This window comes from Rhea americana, unplaced genomic scaffold (genome assembly GCF_003343005.1).
Source record: "Rhea americana isolate MKP2758 unplaced genomic scaffold, rheAme1 scaffold_36, whole genome shotgun sequence".
NCBI classification, from domain to species: Eukaryota; Metazoa; Chordata; class Aves; order Rheiformes; family Rheidae; genus Rhea; species Rhea americana.
Genome location: NW_028186490.1, coordinates 710,543 through 735,503, shown reverse-complemented (window position 1 = coordinate 735,503; position 24,961 = coordinate 710,543). Strand labels below are relative to the sequence as shown.

At 42.0% G+C, this 24,961-nt stretch overlaps 1 protein-coding gene across 28 annotated transcripts in view; it reads left to right on the top strand.

The window, feature by feature from the left end:
• SORBS1 (sorbin and SH3 domain containing 1) overlaps positions 1-24,961 on the top strand; it is a 121,012-nt gene that overhangs the window by 32,482 nt on the left and 63,569 nt on the right. For 7 of the 28 annotated variants that reach the window (XM_085312199.1, XM_085312206.1, XM_085312210.1 and 4 more), the window contains exons 1-5: positions 5,811-5,930; positions 15,854-15,909; positions 17,587-17,658; positions 19,948-20,043; positions 24,581-24,700. In XM_085312199.1, coding sequence (XP_085168325.1) covers positions 5,899-5,930; positions 15,854-15,909; positions 17,587-17,658; positions 19,948-20,043; positions 24,581-24,700 — 376 coding nt within the window. In that variant the 5' untranslated portion in view covers positions 5,811-5,898. Of the gene's footprint in view, positions 1-5,803; positions 5,931-15,853; positions 15,910-17,586; positions 17,659-19,947; positions 20,044-24,019; positions 24,047-24,144; positions 24,230-24,580; positions 24,701-24,961 lie in introns of those variants that run through there. The other 21 variants (XM_085312198.1, XM_085312204.1, XM_085312211.1 and 18 more) reach the window with 11 other exon arrangements.

Genomic DNA, 24,961 nt, shown 5'->3' with positions numbered 1-24,961 from the left:
AAAAAAAAAAAAAAAAAAAAAAAAAAAAAAGAGCCCAGCAGTGTACAGAACAGCGGTCATTACCATTAGTTACTTATCCAGTTGCTATTTCTCTGCTCTAATGAGAAATGTAGAGTGGTGGGAGGGGACGCGGGCTTCTCTCTTCATCAGCTACTCTCCTCATCTCCTTGAAGAGGTTCACACACATTTCTTCTCAATACACCTGTACCCTGGCATTGCCCTTAGAGAGTTTTGAAGACATCCATGAAGTTAGATCTGTCTTCTATGTGGCAGCCAGAGAGTTTGAGGGAGAGGAGTCAAGGAGAGAGGAGTGTTAAAGTATTGTTAACTCCCAAAGGCAGTGGCTTCAGATTGTGAACTGAGAGATTTGATTTTTTTTTTTTTTTCCCATTAGCTTTCATAGCTACATATGTAACTGGTTAATAGTTTCAGCCAACTGGCAAAGTTAGTCAAATCCATATTTCTCCTTAGCCTAGATTTGGGCTGGATCCATCTCTGCCCCCTGTACTTACTGTATGTATCATTAACAGCGCTGTTCAATCTCTATGAATGCTCAGGCTTGTCTTCTGGAAGACATGTTGCCTCTTTGAGGCTTGTGGTTTTGTTCCCAGAGAATGGGGAATCAGCTGTGGCTTGATTCTGTGTTCACTTGTCTTTAGCAATTAGGATGCAGGAAAAAACAGTGCAGGAAGATAGGATGGACAGACAGCAGTGTCTGAATTTTCTTTTTGTGGCTTCTGCTAGTTCCCTTCCTACCACACTTCTCTCTCTCCTGTTTTTCTCTGGACTACTGCTTAAATCGTTGCTGTTGGTATAAGCATTAAGCTCAGGTTCTGAGCCAGACATTATGCTAAATATAGGAATATTTTCAGTCTGCAAAATGAGTGGGAGAACTTCATGAAAGCCTGTTTCCTTCTAACTATACCGTAAGGCTAATTTAAGCCCAACAGTGTGACAGTTAAGAGCACTAGTAAATAGCTGGTATGTCACTGTGGAAGTTCTTAATATTGGTTAGACTTCATGCTGTTACCTTCACAGACAGTAGTACCATTCATTGATTGAGGTGCTGGTTGGATCAGTAAGGATGGGAGAGTCAGGACTTTAGTTGACTAAACTTGTTTTAAGAAGTGTCATTGCTGTGCTTTTCCTGCAAGAGAACAGAGCCTGGGTTCTTCTGCTCTATGCAACCTGGTCGTCGCTGTGAGCCTGATGCTCATGTCCCACACCCAGCTTTATCATGTATGCCACAAATCGTAGCATGCAAAGATTTTTTTTTTTTTTTTTAATGTCCATTTTGCCTGAGCAGAAGTGGCAATGCAAGGGGAAAAGAGATGGAGAAATTGATGTGCAGGTAAAGATGCAGATGTTTACTTGATTGCCTGCTGTAACTACCATTCATTTTCTTGAGACTTGGGTTAGTATAACGTGGTCCTATTTCTTTCTTCTCCTGTGGTTTTTGTGTTTATCAGGCCTTTAATTAGACAAAAATGCTTAGACCAGGGTTAACAACTGTTCAAGGGTGTTGGACAAGGTTATACTTTGTTTTCTACATGAGAGTTTAAATAGATCAGTAGAAATTCAGTGAGAGCTGGGAGAAACTGCTGTTCAAGAGGCTGCCAAACAGCTGATTGCTCTAGCTTTTGTCGGTGTAAGGCATGTTTTTCAGCTCCTGCTGAGGTTTTGAACCAGCCGAAGACAGAAGTGGGATCCATGCCTTTAACAGAAGCCTTCATTAAGATGGTGGAGAGCCCAGATCTGGATCAACTGTGACCCTACTGGATAGTATTTTTGGCTGGCTTAGATGAGCCTGCAGTATATCCCTTAGCTAAAACAGCCAGAAGGGACACTTAGATAGTTCTTCAGCCCTCAGCAAGGAAGCCAAATTATTTGTTTCCTTTTGCCATCTGTTTGCGAAAGTCTCCTAGTTGCTTGTCTCTGAGGCTGTGCGCCCCTTCCGTACTTTTAGCAGGTTATGTGCTTTCACTGGATTAACAGGCACATTGCTATTACAAAGGCCACTTGCTAGTCCTTAAATTGTTCTCCCCTGCAGACTTGCTCCTGCTAGATACAGAGGCGGAAGGTTTATTTAGGAGAAGCAGCTGAGGAGGAATGTTTTTGTGTCAGATTGAGTTTCTGCCTAGAGCTCTTAAAAGGACAGTATGCATCTTTAGGAGGAGTTTTGCTCTGTATCTAGTAACAGTCTGAACCCTTTCATGCCACGTGCGTTATGCTGTAAGTGCTTCCTGTGTCCGTGAGCATTTGCACTGAGCTGCCTGGCAGGTTGTAGGGTAGCATTTCCTTCCCTAGTGGTACTGCTTCCTGTAGCTTTGAGCTGGGGAGGAGCGAGCTGCAGAGTTCAGGCCGAGATCTGGGGCATCTAAGGGGATCCAGAACTTGAGAACTTTGGGGAAAGCTAGGGCTCGTCTGCGATAACACGGAGAAAGCTGTGAAACTGTCCTAACTGGACAGTTAACTAACTGGGTGGCTGTTTTGTAATAAAGCAGAAGCTCCAGCCCAGCAGGGTGAGGAGTCTGGGTGAATGATTTTGCGCTAATTTGCAGTACTGGGTGGAACTCTAGCAACAGCGTGTTATTTTGGCTGAGTTCTGTTTTGCCATTCAAACCCCAAAACTCAGAGGGAATTGAACTAAAAAGCATGAGGATGTTGTAAGTCTGCTTCTCTTCCTCTATTTGCAGCGCCAAATGAGCTCCATTATTTTAATTAGCATCTCCCTGATTTATCAAAACTATCTCCTTTTCTAAACTGGCTTTACTGCACCTGTTTGTCTTCTGATTGAAGGCTGAGCCCACCGGCATACTGGGGTGGTATGAAAGAGCTAGGATGGCTGTGTGGCTTTATCAGAACATGAAAATGGTATAGATTGTGCATCAGACTTTCCAGGCTAGCTTAGAACTGGTTGGACATCAGAGGTCATCCTTCCGATAAAAGGATTTGTGTATGACTTTGATAGCAAAACAGGGACAAGATGAGGGTAGGCTTGTCTGATGGGTAGAGCGGTGGTCTGGAAAATCCTAGAAATGGACTCTGCCTCTGTTATGTCAAAGACTTCCCTTGTGCACGTGGTTTTGTCCATTTTCCTATTTCCTTTAGTTATAACAATGATGCTATGTTTCCCAAAGATTTGGGTACCATGGTGGGGGGGGGGAGGGAATACAGCAGGTGATCATGGAAATGTCCTGGCATTTAAATGGCCTCTACTGCTATACTGCGACAATTACAGCAGAAACTACACTATTACTGCAGATTGATAAAGCAGCAGCAGCAGAAGATCATGAAATTTTTTATCTTGCCCTGAGAGCTGACTTCAGAGACAACCATGGTAAGTGGCTGTGCAGAGCTTGCTGCCTGGTTCCTACCACCACCACCATGTGAAGCAGCAGATTCAATGAGGGTCCTTCAGTTTTCTATCTGACCAGGTGTCCATAGTACAAACTTCTGCCTCTCTACAAGGTAACTGAAGCTTATCTGAGCTGGATCCTACAAATCCTAAAGACAGAAGTGTTCCTGACCTGCTCCTTGACCTGAACTTTCCCATCTGAATTTGGATCTGGAGCAGCCCCTAGATCTCCCTAGGTGTCATTCTCACTAGCTCCCTAGCTGTTATTTTTCCAGAGTATGGCTTCTACTCTCTTGTCATTTTAACGGTGCTCATTTTTATTACCTGAAGAAAAACTGTCAGAGACTTGTTTATAAACCAAGCAAGGGGCTGCCAGCTGACAGAAACCTCTCATGTGATCATGCCCCAGAACAGATTTGAGAGGGAGATCAAAGAAGATATGTTTGGTGGGGGGTCTCCTGGTGTGTACTGTTGTATAAACAAGTATGTTTCAAGTAATTGGAGCTGCTGATAACTGCACAGTTTACTTTGGACAATGTTGTGTGTTTTCTCTTTCTGGTTTGTTTGGGAACTTCCTCCCCCCTCCTCCCCCCCAGAAGGGACACTAGGGTATGACCACTCAAAACATGGTTTTCCATCGTCATTTATTCTGACTGTTGTATATTTGAAATAACCCTCTTCTTCCTCTAGCCAATCCAAACACACCTGTCTTTTAGAAGAGTTGGAGTCTACGCCTAGATCCAAAATCAAATTTCACAAATAGCCTCAGATATCTGCTGGGATAAATGAACCTGAAACTCATTTAAAAACATTAGTGCTTCTGGGATCTCATACTGAATCTTGGCATGGGTACTTCTTGTTAACTTTGATTAGGTACTACCAGTGGCATGTTCACACTGAAGTGTGGGATCCATCTTAAATAAAAAGGTAAAACAGAGCGGTATTTTCCAACTTTTTCTTATCCCTTAGCCAGTTTACCAAGTCAGGACTGTGCATATTGATGATTAAATGTTCTCATTATTAAATTAAACTGATGATTAAATGTTCCCATTTGATGGGAGATAAGTATTGGATTGCTAAATGTTATACTGGCGAGGAGGGAAAAGGGCTTGGTTGGCAAACCAGAATCTCAGTCAACATTTCACAAGGCATCAATATGGTTTTGCATGTGTAGGTATTTGGAGGCATTTGTTTTGTGTCCTTTGCTAACATCTTTCTAGAAGAGTTAGAGTAAACGTTAGAGTAAACATTGACCAACAGAGTGAATTTTGCTCTGTGCCCTTCTGCAATCAGCAACTCTCTCCATCTGCACTGCTTTCTAGGTCTTGACTGAATGCTGAGACACTTGCCTTGCAATGATTTTCAGTATGTTTTCAGTCAATGAATTAGGCTGCAGATCAATGCCTATATGCACATGCATAGTTGAGGCATCAACCTTGGAGAGATGTAGGTGGAGAGACTCTAAAGTGTCAGTCACAAAAAGCTGCAGTCTCAGTGTGCTGATTGCTGTGATCTGGTGACAAAGGACACTACCAAGAGACTTGGGTTCTCCCTCAAATTAATTCTTCTATTAGATTACCACTGGGCCTTGGATAACCAAACTCCAAGCTCTGATTTGGAGAAGTCTTAATCCCAGTCATCCATTGTGCAAGTTCATACAGTGGAAGAAAGGGTGGTGCTGTGCTGCTACCATCCTTTCCAGCAGACTGCCCAGGCTAGGATGATGTGAATATACCCTCACGCTCCTGCAAGCTGGCATGACTTGTACTCCAGTGTGCATTTAGGGCTGAATGAAGGGGAGTCAGGCTACTTTGTGGTGGGCATGCTAAACTCTGGGGACACCCCAGCATAGCTTGTGGCTTAAAAGCTTCCTTGGTGCCTGTTATGATGCTCAAAGTGTCATACCCGCTCATCTTCGTAGCTACACAAGTGGACAGCTTCTCTTTTTATCATGTTGTTTGTGCTACAAATCTCAGAAACCTTAGCTTACCCCTCAGCTCCTATCCACTGAAATAGGATCTGCAGTGGCCAGTGCTAATGAAACTCTTGTCATCCTTGACAAGCAAACACTCTCTGGCTATTTAAAAAAAAAGAAAAAAATGAAGCTTTTTATTTTTAAAGCACTTACCATGTGCTTTAACTATTTCTTTCAAGGTCTGTCTGCCTTTTATCTTCTCTAGAGCATCCCATACCTTTGCTCCTGTGGACTGTCACCTCCCAACTTTCTCTTTTTTCCCAGCTCCAGAGCTGTAAGAAGCATCAGTGTCTTGCATGATGACAGTGGCAAGGGAGTAACAGGCAGGCTGGGTGGGGGTGGCTGGTGGTGAGCAAGCCTAGTGACAGGATGGTGTGACTAAGAGCGAGCTGGCTAATTAAAGCACAGCAGTAGGAGGAGCAAAGTATTTAAGGGTGGCAGAGGGAGAGAGGCCTCCACAAATTTCTTGTTACACCTCAACAAACCGAGTGGCTGTGTGACACAGAGAAAAGCTTCCTTAACTCTTTAATACCCCTCAAATGGTGAAACCAAGGGATTGAGGAAAATGGCACCATTAGCTGAGAAGCCTAAATCACGGTAAGGATACCAATATCTTTTATCCGGTTAGTCAAGAGGTAGCCCTCTTAGAGCTGCTGATGAATTGATCTACCAGGACTTTACAAGACATTGGCACGTGCTGATGTGCAGTTGGTAGTTCTGTTGGGGTGGTAGAGGTTAATGTTCAGATAGCTCCTTTCATCAGAATAGGTGTTGCCAGTTACTGCTTGAAAAGAAAGGAGGTATGTATGTACACCTTACATGGGTTTATGTTGTAGTTAGGGAAATGGGCAGGTCCTTGTTTCCCTACCAAAATGACTGGATCTTTCTCCTGACTAATTTTATGGGAAGGAGTGGTTAAAGGCAATTCCTGAATGCTGAGTCTGTGGCCTGTTGCTAAAACGAAAGTGAAGAGAATGGATGTGGAATTCTCAACAATGTGTAAGTTTGGTCACCTGAGGCTGGAAGAGTCAGAGGGGAGTGAAGATGAGGGTTCTGGAAGGTCACATTTTGCTATTTCTGGAGACGTGTGGAATCTCAGACCGTTGTTTAAGCCAGTAGATTGGTTTTCTTGGCTCATTTTCAGTGCTGAGATAAGAAACAATCACTGTGTTCTTAATTCCGGTGTGTAGGTGACTTCAGAGCAGCACAGTCCAATCAACTGAGCCCAAGATTAGTTGGCCTGGACTCCAGTGTGAGTTCTGGTTTGCTGTGTGGCATTGGGTGCATAATAGTGGCCAGCCTTCTGGATTTTGTTGGGAGCTTTTTGTGCCAGATATACAGATGCATGAATTGGTTCCCTAGAAACACTTCTAGCATAGCGATGTCTCAAAGTTGGCAAAGGCCAAGGCAAATGACTCTGTCTCACCTCCACTTGTGCCCCTATGCTTGTCAGAAGTGTGTTGGAAGAGATCCTGGCATGTGTCTGACTCCCCTTATACGTTGGCTAGACTTAGCTTTTGCTGTGGTCCCCCGGAATTCACTGCAGTTGTGTGAGAGTGGGAACAACTCTCCGACCACTTCTGCTTATTCTGGCAACGTCATATAACACCCCAAAAGGCTGATGCCTGCACCCTGTGCCAGTTCAGCTGGTTTCAGCCACAGCCTAGAGTAGAGGCCAATGTTTTTCATCCTTGTGTGAAGTAGGAATGGCATGTACATACCTCAGAACATGGTAGCAGCAGCTTAGTGTTGTACAGAGCTTGAAAACAGCTAGTGCTAGCAGAGCTCACTATTAAACGTCAATGTGTGATTATGGTTGTCCCCATGAACGCTTGGCAATACCTGTGCAGTTCCCCCCCCCCCCCCCGACAAAACTAGGAATCTCAGGGTTTGTCTGCAATGGCATACGGCAATCTGTAGCAATAAAGTATCTATTTTACACACCAGAGGTGCATCAGAATCTTCCCTTCACACTCATTTTTATGGAATGTTTATCATCTGGATCTGAACTCGATGACACTATTCAATCTCTAATTAGAATTTCTACTTAATGCAGCTTCCACTTGTTCACTGCTGTCACACGCTCCTGAACAGTGAAGTAGTAAAGACAGCTTTTGTTGTCTTTGCTATACAAAATCACATCAGGAGAAGCTGCTGGATGTTGTTCAGATGATCTAAATTACTGTATTTATAGAACACCATTCACTGTAGTAAATGCAAAGTAGTGTTTGTCTGTCCCTCGATCCTGTGGTCAGCCAAATGGGCCCATTGTCGCACATAATTGGGGCTTCTGGAATTTGGATCTGTTTATGTACAGCGGTTGTTCTGCAGAAACAAAAATGGCCTTCAACCAGAGGTGTATACACAAGGCTAAGTGCAGTACACAGAGTACACTGGTCACACAGGTCTTACAAGTAGTCTCAAAACAGCTTGACTCCAAGGAATATGCTGTGTACATATGTCAGCTTGCTTCCAGCTGAAACAGCAACCAGCATCTTCTTGGTGAGGTGTAGTCATTCCAGATTCTCTAGAAGATTTTCCTTTTGCAAAAAATAAATCTGATGTCACTGAATTAATTTCCCCTTATTAACCCTAGACAAAATTCTGTTGAATTAAATTTCAGTAGTTAACGTGCTCCTTGCCCAAATTCCTTTATGAGTCATGGTAGAACCAAGTGTCCTGAGCTGTCCCAGGTTGCTGTGTGGCTATTATATTATTTACTAGTTTCCCTTCATAGTTGGTGGTGTGAGAACTGTGCCCTGCTGAGTTTGGTTGTACAGGACATACATCAGTTTGTAAAGTGCTTCCGTTTGTGAGGTGTTAGTGTACGTATCACAGTGACTTCTGAGCGAAGTCTCAGCTTCTAATGCTCTCAAAAGTTGTGCTTTGGATCTCCTGCTAAGTTGAATACAAGATTTTTATTTAAAATATTCCAGAATCTGTTTTTTCTCTCTGAAGTTTCAAAATGTATATGTTGACTGCTCGGATATGTAGGTGTGGCACAAAGGTATTTGTTTCTTTGGTTGACACAGATGAGGCACAGCCCACAGCTAATGTCACCATCATCTCTGATAACTATCAAACACACACACACACACACACACACACACACACACATGCACAGAAGGGCAGTGTTGACTGAGTCAGGAGCAAGTCAAAGCCCATTTGCAGTGTATTGAAATCTGTTGTCACAGGAAGAAATGTTTTTGGCTGTAATGCTATGGATCAGAGCTGTTAACTTAACCAAAGGGAACCAGGTGCTTCATGTCAAGTTTCTCTTCTGTCTGCTGAGCCAAACCACCCTCTTCTGGACTACTTTTTCAGGCACTGTCTCTGTAGCAGGACAGGAGCTGAGGGCTCCAGTAGGAGCCACCCTTTACCCCTCCACCTACAAGTAGTTGTCACCTCATAAGCGTTCCCTGGCTGATGTGAAATTATTCCAGTTTCCTTGCAAGTGAGCTTCCTGTAGACATCAAAATCACTATCCGAACTAGCACTGGCTGCAGAATTGTTTTTAGTAGACAGGCCAGAATTAGCATGGACCAAACAAGCTGATTCATCTCTTAAACCTACAGATTTCCCTTCCTTTTCAGCTGCTGAGCGTATCAGTTGTTAGCTTTGCTCTCTTTTTGTGACATGAAGCAGAGTTTAGACTTAGGACTTCCAGTCTTTAAAATCCTCCACTGTTTTCCAGGCTGAGATCTCCAATATATTTGCTGTAATTCTTGTTTTCATTTTAATGAGATGGGTGGCAATGGGCAGGCCGGTTGCTTTGGAAATGTTTGTTACAGGCTTGCAAACTGAATACTCAGAGGTGCAATAGCCTTCTAAAAATGTATGGGTGGGGATATGTACCAGGAGGGAAAAGAGCTACTTAATCAGAAAAATAGTGTTGGTGCAAAACAAATCAGTGTTAGCTGGTCATAGATTAAATTTAGGCTGAAAGCCAGAACCTGCATTCTAACTGGAAGAAGAGTGAGCTCTGGAATAGCCTTCAGGAGGAACAGTGGAGGCAGAAAGTCATGCTGCTTTCAAGCTGGGACGTGAAATGTTCTCGGACAGGATTGTGTGACACAGTTGCCTGCAGTAGAATTGGAGGCGACTTGATGACCCAGGAGATCCCTTTCTGCCCTGTGCTCTAAAGTGGTGACTTGAACCGAGTTAAGTCAGGTTGCGGGTGAGCTTTGTTTACTCTGAAGTTGATACCTGAAAGATGACTTAATTCAAAAGCATCACTGAGTTCTTAAAGCCACTCCTCCTAGTTTAAATTTCCTGCTTGACTTCTGGTTTTCTGAGTAACACATTCCTGTTAAATTACACAAAAGGTAGCTGGGGCAAGTGTCCCCAACTTAACTTTGCAGATTAGGAAGGAAACAAACGTACTCTATACCTATAAATACATAAGCGCGTAATATTGCATATGAAATGTGCTATCTTTATTTCTTCCAACAGCTGTAAGCTCAACATAAGAACATTTAATGGCAGCTTGTGTTCTACGCTGCTATTTGTTTCATTTAGTGAGTTTTCCCTGCTCCTTCTCTGCTGTTTTAAGATTCACTGAAGAGTGTGTGGAGGCCGTTGCGTTGTTCAGAATTAGCACAGTTCTTCTGTGTGCTGCTTATTCATAGCCTTTTTGTGAGATTTATTCTTAGGAGCACAATGTCTTCTGAGGAGTGGCAGGATGTTCTTTAACCCTTCAATTACAATGACAGGCAACGTGTTTCTTTTGGTATTTCAGGGTAAGGTATGGTAACATGGTACTTGAAGAGACAGGTGTTTGCCTGGGTTAACCTGAAGCTGCGTTCAGGGTTCCAGTTATTTTTCTCTCTCCATGCTTTACGTAATATAATGCGAGAAGTGAAGAGGTGGTGTTGTAGCTTTGATAACTGTGCTTCAGATGCAGGCAGCAACTCACATGTTTAGATCATTAACTTCAAACCAAGCCCATGCCAAAATGTTTTCCTGGGCGTGGGGCAGAGCTCTGCAGGACCCGACCTCACGTGCGATGGAGGCCTGCCGTGGGGCCGGGCAGCAGGCAGCCTGCCTAAGGCGTTCTGCGCCGGACGTGTAGCGGGAAGCGTCACTGAAAGAAGCTGCCATGCACTTTGTGCCAAGCTTTTAGGCATACTTTGAGCCCACCCTCTGGTAATGGTAAGGGTGCAAGCAGCCCTCCAGGTGGGCAAACTCAGCTGGGTGCTGAGGCCGTGGGTGAACTGGAGCAGCTGGGGTATCCCAGAGTGAGCAAATACAGACTGGGAACTTCAGCTGTCTGGAACGATAAGCTTGATTTTTCTCTACCTCTGCTAAAATACAAAAATAATCTAAACTGCAAATTTTCTCTGCTCTAGGCATTGAGTGCTAGGTTGGGTGGGGTGGTTGACGTGATGTGAGGCTGTGTCCTGGAAGCGGTGTTTGCCACGTTCCTTGAGCAAAGGACTCTCCAGAGCAGGGGAAGTGGCAGCGGTGCAGCCCTCTGCCCCCTCCCAGCTTTGGGACTCCGCATTACTGGCGCGGCTGCGTGCGCAGAACATCCAGATCTGGCACACCGCTGGCAAGTGCAGAAGGGCCTGAGCTGCGGGCTAAGTGACTGAGTGGTGCGAAAGATATGCGAGATCTGGCCATGTGAGAAGTAAATGTTATGATTTCTGATCTTCCTGCTGTTTATGTAAGTCTCAAAGGTTGGCATTTTTCTAAAAGCTTCAACTCCTAGATTATACTAATATAAATAACAGTTTCAATTTTCATTTCAAAACAACCATAAAACCCTTAAAAGTTCTTGTGCCTGGAGAGAAAAATTTCAAAAAGTAAAAGCTCAAATCTGAGAAGATAAAGCAGGAGGCCAAATCTCAGGATTTTAGGGATATACCTCATAAATTTTGAATGTTTATGTTTAGCAATTAACATCTTAAAATCCTATGTGAATAATCAGAGCTGTCAATAGTAACGAGAAGAAACTAAGGGAAATTACTTCTCCAACACACATTTGACCACCAAAAATAACCATCTCCTGCAACCCTTAACTAAGATACCAGTGATTTAAGAGCATGTGTCCTTACTTGGAACTATTAATGAGCTGTTTGTTATTCCCTGCCAATGCAGGGGGAGTGCTTGAACGTTTAGAGCCTGTGAGATAATCCAGAGACATGCTGTGCAGCAGTAGTCACCACTTATCTGCATTCCTCCTAAATAGGGTTCCAAATCCCCTGCTCTCTTTTCCACACCAAGTAGGGAAAGAGCTGCAGTCTTGGAAGAAACGTGCTAGGGATGAAAGGGAAGAAGGAGCCATTAAACGTCCTTCTAGAGCTATGACGGACCTAGCAAGGACATGGTGGATGTTATGTACAGACATTGGCATGTGCAGAATTGAAGCCTATGGCTAATGCCTTAGGAATTCAGTACCTTTCATTGCGTTTTGCATGTCTGCAACTTTGACGCCTTTGTTGCTTTTCTTTGTCACATTTTGGGAAAGGCATGAATTAAGGTCTGGCAAGGTGACAGCCTCTCTGCTGGTAGGAACAGGGAGCTGGAAGGAGTAACTTTGTTTTATTTTGTTTTGTGTTGCCTGACCTGGCAGTACCAGTTTCTCTGTTTTTAAGGTTGACATGAGGGACCTCATTGTTGGTTCCCTCTGAAAGGCTCTGTGCTGAAGTGCTGCTGTTCACGCTTGCACAAGTCTGCAGGACTGGCTCGGCTGTGCCTCCAGGAAACTCTCCAAAGCACCCGGGAGCAGAAAATGTTTCCAAATTCCCCTCCTTTCACAGCCTGCAGGCAGCCTAGGGACAAGCTGTCTGGCCAGCCTGGCAGGGACTGCTCTGTCTAATGATGCACTAGCCTAAGACTCATGGCACGCTGACTTATGGCATGTATGCACCCAGGTTTTACAGAGGGCAACACTTCGCTATACTGGGACTGTGGAGCCAGATGTGCTGCCTGGCTGGACCATGGATCTAGTGCTAAGAGCAGCCTCGGGCTGCTCCATAAAATACAAGATAGGCCTAATTAGACTTCAGTACGTAGTTTAAATTAAATGTATGCGAGACAGGTAGAATAGCCCTGTAGCCCTAATGCAAAAAGGCACTGAAGCATGTTTTAAACTTCAAACATGCGCCATGGTTTCCTGAATCTAGAAAGTGATTATTTCTACCTGCATACAGCCAATTTGCATGCAAATCAGCTGATCTAAATCAACTTTTAAATGGAGTCTCTGGAGTTGCACTCATTCATATCCACTATGAATTTAATCCTTTGTATGGGAACCCACATTAGATGTGAGTTCAGCTGGCTGCTTAAATAATGCTGATTAGTTTCACAGTTAGTAAGCACTGAAGGCTTGTTATTTTAATTGAATTCTATAGTTGCTAGTAAATTTGGGAATATGTGGAAAAGTCATTTTCTAGATCGAATTCTAATGAGTTTGTCCTCCTACTTCATTTACTTATAGCAAACTTTCTTTAATTCTTATTAAGTTTTCTTTAATTTAAATAAAAAGTTCAATCTCTAAATCACTTCCTATTAGAAGAAATTTGTTCTTTTAAAGCCAAATAATTGTGTGTTTTTGTGGGTTCTTTCGTTAATGCTGACTTTACATTGCAAGTAATGTCAAGACTCTTGAATCCAATTACAAAACATCGAAATAAGAGATTCCTTGTGGCTGTGATGCCAATATTTCTACATAGAGATGAGGTGGTCTGGCCGGCACAAAGTATAGGCCTAAATTTAATTGTTCAGAGACCACTGTTGTAGAAGGGGGCCTGTATTGCTCAGGTTTGTGAGCTGCTGTTCCTGTTTCCTCTCTAGGAAAGGTAACAGCCTGGATTATTTTTGCCTTGTGTTTTGTATCATTTGTGTATTTGTATGTTTACATACCAGAGAAAAGCATGCAGCCTTTTGGAGATGTTGTCAGTGGAGCATCTTTTTCTGTTGACTTGCATGGAGCTCATATAGAGGAGGGTCAGTGCTGAGTCAAAACTTCTAGGATCCTGTGATCTCAATTTCAGGATGATATTTGTGGAGGTTTAATTCTAAAGGTGAGCTGGGACTTACTTCGGGTTTGGTCTTTCTTGTAGTTTTCTCCTTGTCCTACAGAGGGATGTGTATTTATCCAGTGAGTTCAACTCATACGTTTTTCATACATAGAAGATTATAATATTCCTATGCATATCCTTTGCCTGGGTAGCCTGTAATCTGAGCCCATTTCTTTCCCCTTTACATGAATTAAGGCATCTTCCTGTAATGGAAATCTTACTGAGATGGGAAAGAACGTTATTAATAAATATGTTTGTCCAAATTCTCAGACTGTGCTAGCCATCTCTAGTTCAGAGTCTTTACTCCTTGTACAAAATGGTAGAACCAAAAAGCAGACATTGCATTGGCAGGCAAAATCAGGCAGCAGGCCTGATTAGTTTTAGACTACACCCCCCACTTTTCACTGTGTTTCACTGGGATCAGCGTAAGAGTTAGGCTGCATCTTACTGAGCCTTCACCAACCCATGGTGTATATCTTAGGTGGCTATTTCAATGAATAAAATGTTTAAAAAATTAAGTGTTGGCAGCTGTCACTAGAGTGGCGTGCTTGAGAGCCCAGATACTGGCTAGTTTTAGCAGTGAACAGACCAGTCTGTTACTGTATTTGCTTGTTGAATTTTCTTTCCTTTCCTCTTCGAGTATCTGTTGAACACGTTTGTTATGTTCTGACTGGTATGAAACAAATGCTAGCTAAGAATGGGGACAGTTCAAGCAGGAGAAAAAACTTCCCTGAAGGCAATTTCCACCTCTTACAAAGTATCACTGCTGCCTCCAGTTCATGTAACAGGAAAACAAGGATCTCTATCTATCTTGTTTGTTTTCTTACTTCTCTTAGCAGCTTGGAAGGAGAAGAGAGTTTTGTACCTGCTTTTCCCCATATTTCACAGGTTAGGGTCTTTGTCTATGCATGATTGTGTAGATTCTGGTACCTGTTCTGTTTGCCTCCTGGGGGGCACTTAACCGAGGATCTTTTGGTCTAAAAGTGTGAGTACTGGCAGAATTAAAAAAAAAATTAGTCTTATCTTGGCTGGAGTTACTTTTGGTCTCACTCTTGAGTGCTATTTTTTGATGAAAATGGAATAAAAAGAACAGAAATTAAAGGATTTTTATTTAAATCTACGACCCTTAGAGAGTCAGGAGACCCTGGCAAACAGACCTGTTTTGCAGAAATGCTGCTCTTTTGCTGTTGAAACCAACATTTGCAGTGTCATACTGAAACCTGTTTGTTGCTGTAGGTATCACGTCCTAACAGGAGTGGGCACTGAGTATGAACAGGCCCCACAGTTGTCCCCATCTAGTCTTCCATGATTGTGAATATTGACTTTTTCTCCTCTGATCCCAGTCTGATAATTTTTTGTCTTGGGCTGGTAATTCCACTGCCTTTGGTCCCAGAAGAATTGAAGCTTCTCATTTTAAGTCTCACCTATAGAGACTGTTCCTGAAAATACCAGTAGCACTGGTGTTTTACTCCATGAATAACGAACAGCTACAGAGCCTGCTTGGTAAGATTATTTATCCTGCTGTGCAGGAGTCTTGGTGTTGAGTCTGTGCTCTTGGTTGGAAGGATACAACATCCCTGAGAGCTCTTGCAACCTGTGCATCCCCTGCCTGAGCAAATACCTTCGCAGCTGCTCATGCAAAGGCTGTGCGCCTCGGCTTCGCCCTTGGAGAAGGCAGCTCAAGTGCATGAGGCAAGCTACTGAATCTATGCCAAGAGAAATGATCGGGAATTGCCTGCTATATAGAAAGTCTCTTAGCAGAAATGGAGATAAGATATTCTCCTCCATGGTAAAGTGGTCAAGGAGAGTAACAGAACGCTTGTTTAGCTAGAAACAATGGCTAGGTAAAAGAAATTCATGCATAACTCAAGGCGCCTTTCCTTGGCACATCAGTGCATGCTTTGTAACAGAAAATGCTACCCTGTTCTCTTTATTCATTTTAAATTCTAAAGGGGCAAACAGGACTAGAAGTGATTGAGGCAGAAGTTAATATGAGTTTTATAGATAACTCTCTTCTGTATTGTAACATCTTCCAAAGGAGAGACAAACTTTGGTCTGAACAACAGATAGCCTTGAAATCTGGCAATAACTCTAGGTTGGGGGCTTTTGCTTAGAGATAGTATCACTGAGTTTTTTTTTTTTTTTTTTTTTTTTTTTTTTAATGGTGCATGTTTCAAGGATTAGAGACTAGCCAGATTTGCAGTTTGCCATATACAGGCTTTTACATTTTAGTCAGTATCTTGTGATTTAATCTTGAGGGTTAGTCTGAAAATGTTTTTAGTAATATCTATATTGGGTAGGAATCCTGCTTAATTCTGATAATTATCATCAAAAAATATACTAACTAAATAAATCCATTTGAGTTGAGAAACTAAATTTTTTTAAGACACTGTGACTCCTACCTTGACTCCTGTGATGCATGTTCAACACCAGGCCCACTGCAGTCTGGGCAGACGTGAAACATAAGGTAATCATTCTGCCTTTTACTTTAAACAGAGGCAAAGAAAATCCAGAAGCAAAAAAAGCAAGTCCCTCGACCACAATGAGCTCTGGTAAGTCTCTGTTACTTTCCACTTGCCTTCACTGACCTATCTTTTTACTGCTAGAATCATTCCTGTCTGTTTGTGATGCAATTGCGCTTTCCTTTTTTTTTTCTTTTTTTTTTCTTTTTTCCTTTTTGACTGTTCTTCTTTCCAGTTTTCAGCCATGCCCCCTGCTCAGGGAATCTGACTATTGATGAAACAGTGGAATCACTTTTTAGTGAAAAATGTACTGACTTGATTTTTATGGTTTAAATTTGGCCCATAAAACTCAAAATTTGACTAAGGAGGTCAGCACTTGAACTGGAGTAGGTCACTTTAGCTTCTTTCATTTTGGCATACGATATTAGAATTCAAAATCATGTTAATTACCTGAATGAATGATTAGAAATAAGTGTTAGTATGTTTTAGTAGGGACAAATGCCAAATCTAACATCTGGATTGGAAAAATCAGCTGTTCAGAGACAAATCAGCTGTTCAGAGACAAATGAGGGAACAGCAAACAGGGCTGGTTAGGCAGAGGAGAACCTCAGAGCTTGTCTGTGTGACAGGCCGAATCAGATTGAACAATTTTTATACTGTTGCAAAAAAAAATGCAAATATCATACCAAAGTATCATACCAAAGTGTTATTATTCCACATGTCCAAGATATATTTCTACTGATTTTAGCACTCTGTCAGATCTCAGCTGGAGCACTGTGCCCAGTTTTTGGCCTTAGAAAAATATGGACCAATTGGACTGAGTCCAAAGGAAAATATGAGCGAGGAATTTGGATTAAACATTACTAAAGTTCCAAGTTTGAAGCAGTGGAATACATTGTTTTGGAGTGATGCTGGATGTTCATATGAACTAGTTAGACAAATGCTTGTCAGCAATGACACAGGTAGATTTGCTTCTGCCATGGGTCAGGCAGATGGATTAGATGGCCTTCTAGATCCTTTCCAGCACACTCTCCTGTTTCACAAAATTCAGTGAGGTTTTTATTTGAATCAGCTGAGAGCCCTGCAGATTTGAAAACCTCTCTCTTCCACAGAGATCTCTGGAATCTCTTTATTGACTGTAAATCCAGTAAAATGCTGGTTTCACATTGAGCTGGATTTCATGATAGGCTTCCTTCAAATCTCAAATTTGAAGAGGTACAAACTCTGAAAACTGCCCCAGTAGCTTTGAGAATCAAACCTTCAGCATGTCAGTTAACTATAGCAAAAGATAGATATTCTCTTTGCTCCTCTTGAGCCCCAAAGTCAGTAGGTGCTGGGAAATTGCGTGGCAGCCCTGAGTACTGTAACACAGCATGCTTCTAGAAAACTGAGGAGCACAGGGCCAGCTCCCTTATTTACAAGAAACTTGTACACAGGTACTTGGCTGACAGAGCAGTGAAGAGCAGTTACTTTGTCTATACTAGAATATAGAGGCCCCATGGATGCCACGTGCACGTACAAAGGCGGTCCCTGTTGTCCCTGTTTCAATGAGGCTGCAATCCAGACAGACAAGGGGAGAGGAGGAACAAGTGTCATCCAAGGGAGAAGGTTTGTGTCTCCAAGCAACATCTCTTAAAATAGGAATGTCTTCTGGTTCCTGAATCTTAGAGTGCTGATCCATGACATCCCCTTGCAGTCAGAGATTAAATTCAGTTGCAAGTGTTTTAACCCAGACGTAATCTGCTTTTTTTTTTGTTTGTCTTTCAGAACACGAAGAAATTGGTGTTGCAAAAACTGTTGTCAACGGGCTAATCTCAAGCAGCAATGGACAAGAAAAAGGTGGGTTAAGAGCTTCAGAGACACCTCTGCAGCTCCCCCTGCATGTCAGCTGAGTGATGTGGCTCATTTCCCCTGACATTCACTGCAGCAGGGGTTTCCAAATTTAGTTTGCCTCAGTGCTGATACAAGAAAGCAGCACTGAGTTGAACAAATATTTTTTTTGTCCCTTAAGCCTCAAAACGTGGCAGGCTAGATTTACCTGTTAGTATATTTTTGAGTGCTGTTTTGAAGAAGATTGTTTACCGCTTGCAGTGATTGTGAGCACCTGTGCCTCAGGATCTTAGCGCATTCAGACAGCATAGATTTGTGGATGCCTGTGTGTGAATCTTGCTAACTTCAGTGGGAAGTGAAGGTTTGGGCCAAGGATTAAAGAGTAGGAAGCAACTATTTAAGTAATAAAGAAATCTGTCATTAGCAGCAACGATTTAGAACCCAAACTCGTCTAAACGAAACACTCCTTATGTTAACATCAGTGGGTTTGGAGTGTGCTTTATAGCATCCAGTATTGTACAATGGTTATGTGTATTTTGGCAGGGTGAAAGTGTGAGCTTGTATCAGTGCTTTTCTGCTGAGTTCCTTTCTTTCTTTTCCTTTTGATGACTTTTTATAGTGGTTAGGATTTTGACTGCATTGTAGGTAGCTGAATTCAATCAAGTACAGAGCAGGACATGATTAGGGTTGTTCCCTAAACCACAGGCTGTTTGGATTTGGGTTCAACTGTATTCAGAGTCCCCTATGACCAGGAAGAGGCATGGAGAATAGGCTTTGATTTGGTTTCCTGTTTAATATAAATGAATTAAAAACCATTTCCTGAAATTAAAAATTAACAGTTTTATCTGAGGTTTAAAAAAAAAATCTGTAAAGCTCTTCCCCCATCCTCTTCAGAGCTCTTTTCCAGGTAGGTGAAGTCTATGCTTTCCACTTTTACCTTGGACCAGAAAGAACTGCCACAAGAGGGAGGTGTACGCAGCACCCAGGTGGGTGTACATAGCACCCAAAAGCAGTGCCTCACTCAAGCTGGCAGAGCTGGCCAGCCTGTCTGTCTTGGCTCCTATATGAGGACCAGTCAGACGCTCTGAATTACACTCTGAAAGAGCCTCTGTCTGTCTCCGAAGGCTGTCCTGAAAGCAGGAGATTAGTTGCTTATAACTTGTGCTCTGCATTCAGGAGTATGAAGAGTAGTTCCTCTTAACCCTTGTTTTATAGGCCAGAAGGAGATGGAAGGGACCTTAAGGAGGCAACTAGTATTTTCTAGTTAATATATTAAATATCTATTTTTATATATATATATATATATATATATATATATATATATATATATATATAAAATATACAAATATAAATCTATATTAAATAGATTTTAAAAGAGAAAATCCTGGCTCTGTGGAAATCAACAGCAAAACTCAAGTTATTTTTATGGAGCCATAATTTGCAAGGTGTTTATCTTGGCTAGTCCTGTTGAGTCCTCTAAGTTATTTTGCTTTTCTCTCTCTCTCTCCCCGCCTCTCCCCACCTCTTTTTTTAAATATATAAATAGATTTCCACACTAGCTGCAATATAGAGTTAGAGAGGAAGTATGAGGAGTTCTGGAGAATTTTTGTGACAATTATTAGAGTTTGCATAGTGCTTTTCCATTAAAAAAAGATTGTCTGGTAGTAATATACCCAGTATAATTATTATACTAGATGATGGAGTCCAATAGTAATCACTCTGATTTATTGTTTAGATGAATTGATTTTGGAATTTGGGTATTTTGATAATTGCCCTGTGGCATGGGCCTGTTTTCCAGATTATCTCATGTGTCTCTACTTTCTATGGCTAATCTTGTAAAATATGTACTGTAAAATCCAGAATTCATATAATGTGGCTGATGTAATGTTCCTCTCTGAACCTTTCACTCCTTGTTTTTTTCACTTTACCTTGTTTTAACTGAGCCATTTTGATGTTGACTTAACATTTTTATTTTTGCATGTAGTGTTTCTCAGCTGAATGATTACACTAAACTATACTGGTGGTTTCTAAAAACTAATGCTTCCAGATTCTTTTTCCCCTGCTGCACAGCAGTTAGGCAATTCAGTAATCAGTTCTGTACGCTACATAAAACAGGCACGTCCTGAATTAGGGTGAACGAGGAGATATTTTTAACGATTGCGTCACTGCTCTTTGGACTGCTTTTGTATCTGAAATTTCCTGCTATTGTGTCTCCAAGTACGTTAGAAAACTTTGTGGCATGCTTCCCTACTCTGTTCTTCCTTTTTGGATGTGCCATTTACACTTTTGTGTTTGCAGCTGTTGACGTCCCTTTATGTACACGCTCTATATCTGCCGTTAAAATAATCCCTGTGAAGAAAGTGAAAAGTTCTCCTCACCTAGTGCTGCCTACAGGTATCTTCTTCTCCCTCCCCATACGCAGTAGTTGGCCATCATTCTCTCTGTCTCTCTCTCTGTCTCTCTTTATCTTTCTTTCTCTCTGCTTCACCCACTTGCTTCAGCTAGTTTTTAGCTTCATCCTCTCTTCACTGCTTCCAGAGCTGTAGATTTCATCAGTAGGTAATAAAATTAGCTCATGATGACACAACACACTGCTCTCAATTACGCTGCTCCTCTGCAGATATAATTGAGTCTACCTGAATCTGGGATCGTTGTAAACTCTTCCACTAATGCTTGGTTATGAATGATATTGTTATTGCAACCTCATCTTGAACCAAACTCCTCATGAACCAAAGAATATTTCCTGTATATCTTTGGTCTTTATGAAAGTAAATAAACATCAGAGATTTTCTTTTACAGGTTCAAGCATAGTTCAACATTTGTGGAATGGTTTTATTTTTCTTTTTCTGTACTTACACTGACTTTATAGAAATTTTATGTGAATGAGTAAGGGTGATAGGCTTGCTGTCACCCCTTCCCCAAATACATGTTTTCCAGCTAGAAGTATAAGATTCTTTTTGTACTTTATTGAATTTGGACAGTCCAACTAGTCTAGCTGATACTGCTTGTCTTTTCTGGTCTTTGTCACATGTGTGTGCCATTGCACTAGTGCAGTGCTAATATCATGTTTGTTACCATCTGCTGAATTTCTGTACTGAGAGATTCAGATTTTTATTTTCCTTCTTTTCACCTAGATGGTGAGGAAATACAAAATCATAGGTATTTGTTCTCCTCTCCTAAAATGAAATATTCTGATGATATTTCATTTTCTTACTTTTCAAAACATTCTAATTTTGTGGAATTGAGAATGTTTTTTTTCTGATTCTTACTGTTTTGACTTTTGTCATTACATCTGTAATGCACAAAAATAAAAATATCAAGTAAAAATGTCTGAATCATACCCAAATTAAATGCTTTGATAGTTTCCCATGAGAATTTCCATGAAGTTGATTGGTTTCTTCATAGTGTTTCCATTTTGTCAAGTCATCATTCTCCAGTGGAAAATATCTCTAGTGGAAATTTTTCGGGCAGATTTCTGTGAGAATGTAGGTAAAAATCAAGACAGCATTGCCTTCAATAATTGTTTCTATATCCAAAATTTTGAAAACTCGAAGTTCAGAGGTGGTCAGATTTGAGGGGAGAAATTCAGTTCCATCTCAAGTTTTTTCTATTTAAGAAAATATTTAATAAATGTACTTTTGTTCCCACTGTACTAGACCTTGTAAAAGGGCTATTTTACAGAATCTGAAGGTTAGAACTGTGGGTAAATTTTCAGAGGCATAAATGGTGGACTCCCAGGCTAACCATCTGAATACCAGTTTTACCTTTCTTTGTTCATATCTCTGGAATATTAATGATCAGCAAAACTACTGGTGTTAGTAACAGTGGAGGAGATCAAACTGAGGCCTCACCAAATCACAGTGTATGCGTGATACCTGCCAAAGAGCCCAACAAAGATAGGCAGTGCGTGGTATAAACAAGGTAAGTGTGCAGCATTGGCCACGTAAGCAAAAGGGGAAGGCTGAGCACAGGGAGCACCTTAGGAGGCAGCTGCATTTCAGCGCTGCTTTGTGTGCGCGGGAAGCTCAGGCCTCCTGCGTGCAGTGCCCCGTCGCTGTTTGCTGCGTAGCACAGGAGAAGTGTTAAAGTCCTGATGTGCACCCCTGCCCTCTGTCACTGGGGAAAGGTTATTCCCTGTGCTTGCTGTTACGGTCTGGGTTCCTGCCCCTAGAAATGGAGCGTCCAAATGAAGCAGACAGTGGGCGAGAGCTGAACCTGACCCAGAAGCTCTCTGTTTTCCCCTTCTCATGGTTTATGTATCCTTGATACAAAAGCAAGGTATGTCAGAGTGCGGTGCAAGATGTACACTCTGTGTGACACCTACCTATCAACTAGAAGAATAAGGCATTTAAAGCCCCTTCAGCCTTCTCTGTTATTTCTGGGCCTTATTTGCTCTTACACTCTGTTCTAGTATGTTTATTTTTGCCAAAATGACCAAGAAAAATGTTTTTACTTGCTCAATAACTTAATGACTAAGAAACAAAAGGTGGCTAGAAGGGAGAGGACAAGGGGAGAATAGGAAAGGAACTAAATTAAGCATTTGATGAGGAGAGATTCAGAAGAAGGTACTCTTCTGGGATATTTTCTGCTCTTGCTTGCTTTGCTAGCCCTATGTCAAGAATAGCCTGTGTAGTAAAGAGGGACCAGCTGCATCCCCAGCCTCTGGAGTCATGGTTCAAGAAGATGCTGATATGTCTGTCTTGAGCTTTAAGAATGTTCATAAGGTGTGGGGGCTATGGACAGCTTTAACCTCTCTAACACATAGGGTTATATGTAGGATTTCTCTCAACAAGTACTGCCGAACTAAACATTTAGACTCTTGCAGTCCGCAGAGAGAAACAGACAACTTGAGTGTCTTTCTCCTCCAGTGCGATGGAGGCATTTACCTTGTGGTGTGCTCTAGGTGTTCTCGTTTTTCTCCAGTATCTGTGAAGAGAATCTGGGTGAGGAGTTCAGAAGAACAGCTACCCTGTGGATGTCAGAATTAGGTCAAGTGACTCCCGCCAGTGTGTCCCCGCCTCACAAAGTTACAGCTCTCTTAAAACTGGAGTTCTAGAGCTTAAATCTTGGCAGTGTGGTTTAAACAGAGATTGGTGGAGTCCTGATGCTGTACGTTGTGCTGTGTGGATGTGAATGAGCTACAACTGAATTTCTGGGAAAGAGCATCTTCTGATCACACTGGTCATGTGAAAATCACTCAGAAGTCAACATCCTTTTTGCCAGCCATGTGGATGACCTTAAGGCATGACCAGTTGTGTAGTAGGAATGCAAATTTGGCGTATTTAAAACCTGAAAACAGAGTTAAGCACTGTTCAGTTGTCTGTGTTTGTTTAGCTTTTCCCTTCATAGTTAAGGGCCACATCAGTGCTGCAAATAAACTAGAGGCTGAACTGCGGGACCTGAAAGTCTCTTTTGATTCCCTACTCATTCCATCCTTCCTCCAGTTCCAAGTATGGATCTGCTGCCTGAAACTATCCTTTTTGAGAAAGCCCCAAAGCACTGGAAGCTTGTACAAAAGCTTGGACACTGATAATCCTGCGCAGAGGACTTCCAATGTGAACCAGATGTTTGATATTCCTTGAGTCCCTCCCCTTATTGCTGTTGTCCATCTGATACTGGTGATATTTTGTGGCAGTGTTTTGGAGTCGTGGCTAAGATGTTCTTGTGGTTGGTAAGAGCTGTACTGGTTTGTGTTTGACTGGGTATTTTCTTACTGAAATCAGCCAGGAGATACTGACCTCCATGACCATGGGCTGTTGGCTGGGCAATAAGCAGCAGCCTTTGCCCTCTCCCTCCATTCTAAATGCATAACTTATATTAAAATACCAATTTCTGAGAGAAACTACATCCTTCCCACTACAGAGATAACATGATCCTCCCCTTGTAAAGATAAAGATCATCTTGTGTTGCTGTTTCTGCAACACAGCACCTGCCCAGAACCTCTTGGGGCTTCTTGTGCGTTAGTAGGACTGGCAGCTGATTTTAGGTAGGTCAGAGTGAAAAAGCTGATGACCATTGCGGGATCAGTAATAGTGCATGAGAAGGGGAAGGAGTGTGTTTTCCAGGGGAAGTAGCATGGATAAGTGAGAGACTCTTTAGGCTTATTGTCCTAATAGATATCTCAGAGGAAACAACTCTACAGAAAGCTTTTCAATAAGAGAAGGGAGACAACCTTGAAGCCCTGATTTGTTGTTGTTTGATGGTACGGCATGAGAAAAAGCCAAAATGTGTGAACTGAAATGTGCAAGGATAAGCCCCCAAAGAAGCTATGCTGAATCAGATGATCTGGTGTTTGGCTCACAATGTGATCTGAACAGATACGTGTTAAATCTCTTTCTAGTTCTTGAGAGAGTTCCTGTGTTAGAGGATTAAACACAGCCATTAAATGGGGGCGATGGTAAGAAAGTGACTTAGCTTGCAGTGTCTTTAGATTATATTCAGTATGGTTACGAGATTTTGTCCTCCAGTAGTTATAAAACGTTTTTTCTCTTTCAGTCCTGCACCAAAGGCATTTCTAAGGCCTCAGCACACAAATTGTGTTGTTTTGTATCACTGGGACATCTCTTTAGCAGAGCCACAGGTATAACGGTAGAAAACTTTACTAGTACAATATCTCCATGGAAAGCAGGCACAATAAAGCAAATAGACCTGTGAAATTTGGTTCAAACACTCATCTGTTTTTCTTGCTTTCTTAGCTGTGTTACACTGACTCAGACCTTATTTCTATATTCATCAATTACCTGAACACAAAACTGCTTTGATTTCTCAATGCTTTAAATCCAGAGCTAATCTTCATCTGCATAAACATTACTAGATTGATTCACCCAGAGACAGCCATGCTACAATTACTCCATAGAGCTCTGATGGCTTCTAATGCTGTTGCGTCCTCTGTTTAAAATGTGTCGCCTTTGTGGGTGTGCATTTCCTCTAGAAACGGATCCCAGCAAAGTCTGTAGCGGAAAAGGAGCTGTGACCCTCCGGGCATCTCCAGCCTATGAAGAAAATCAGAATATCTCTTCACCATGTCCTCAGGATGTTGAGCAACCTGAAAGTAAGTGTCGTGGGTAAAAGGTTAACTGGAATGTGTAACTTACAGTAATGTCATATGAGGTCAGTCCAGGATCTTGGGATGATCTTTTTTGTCTAAAATCTGAAGCCCTAAGTCCCATAGCAGAGTCATAAACCTCCTGCAAGGACAAGACCAGTGGAGGGAGACAGAGTCCTGTTCTCTGCTAGTGTGGGTTACTCATGGGGTAAGTTTGTTTACAGCTCCCTGTTGCTGTAAGGGGCACCTAAAACTGTGAACTCTTTT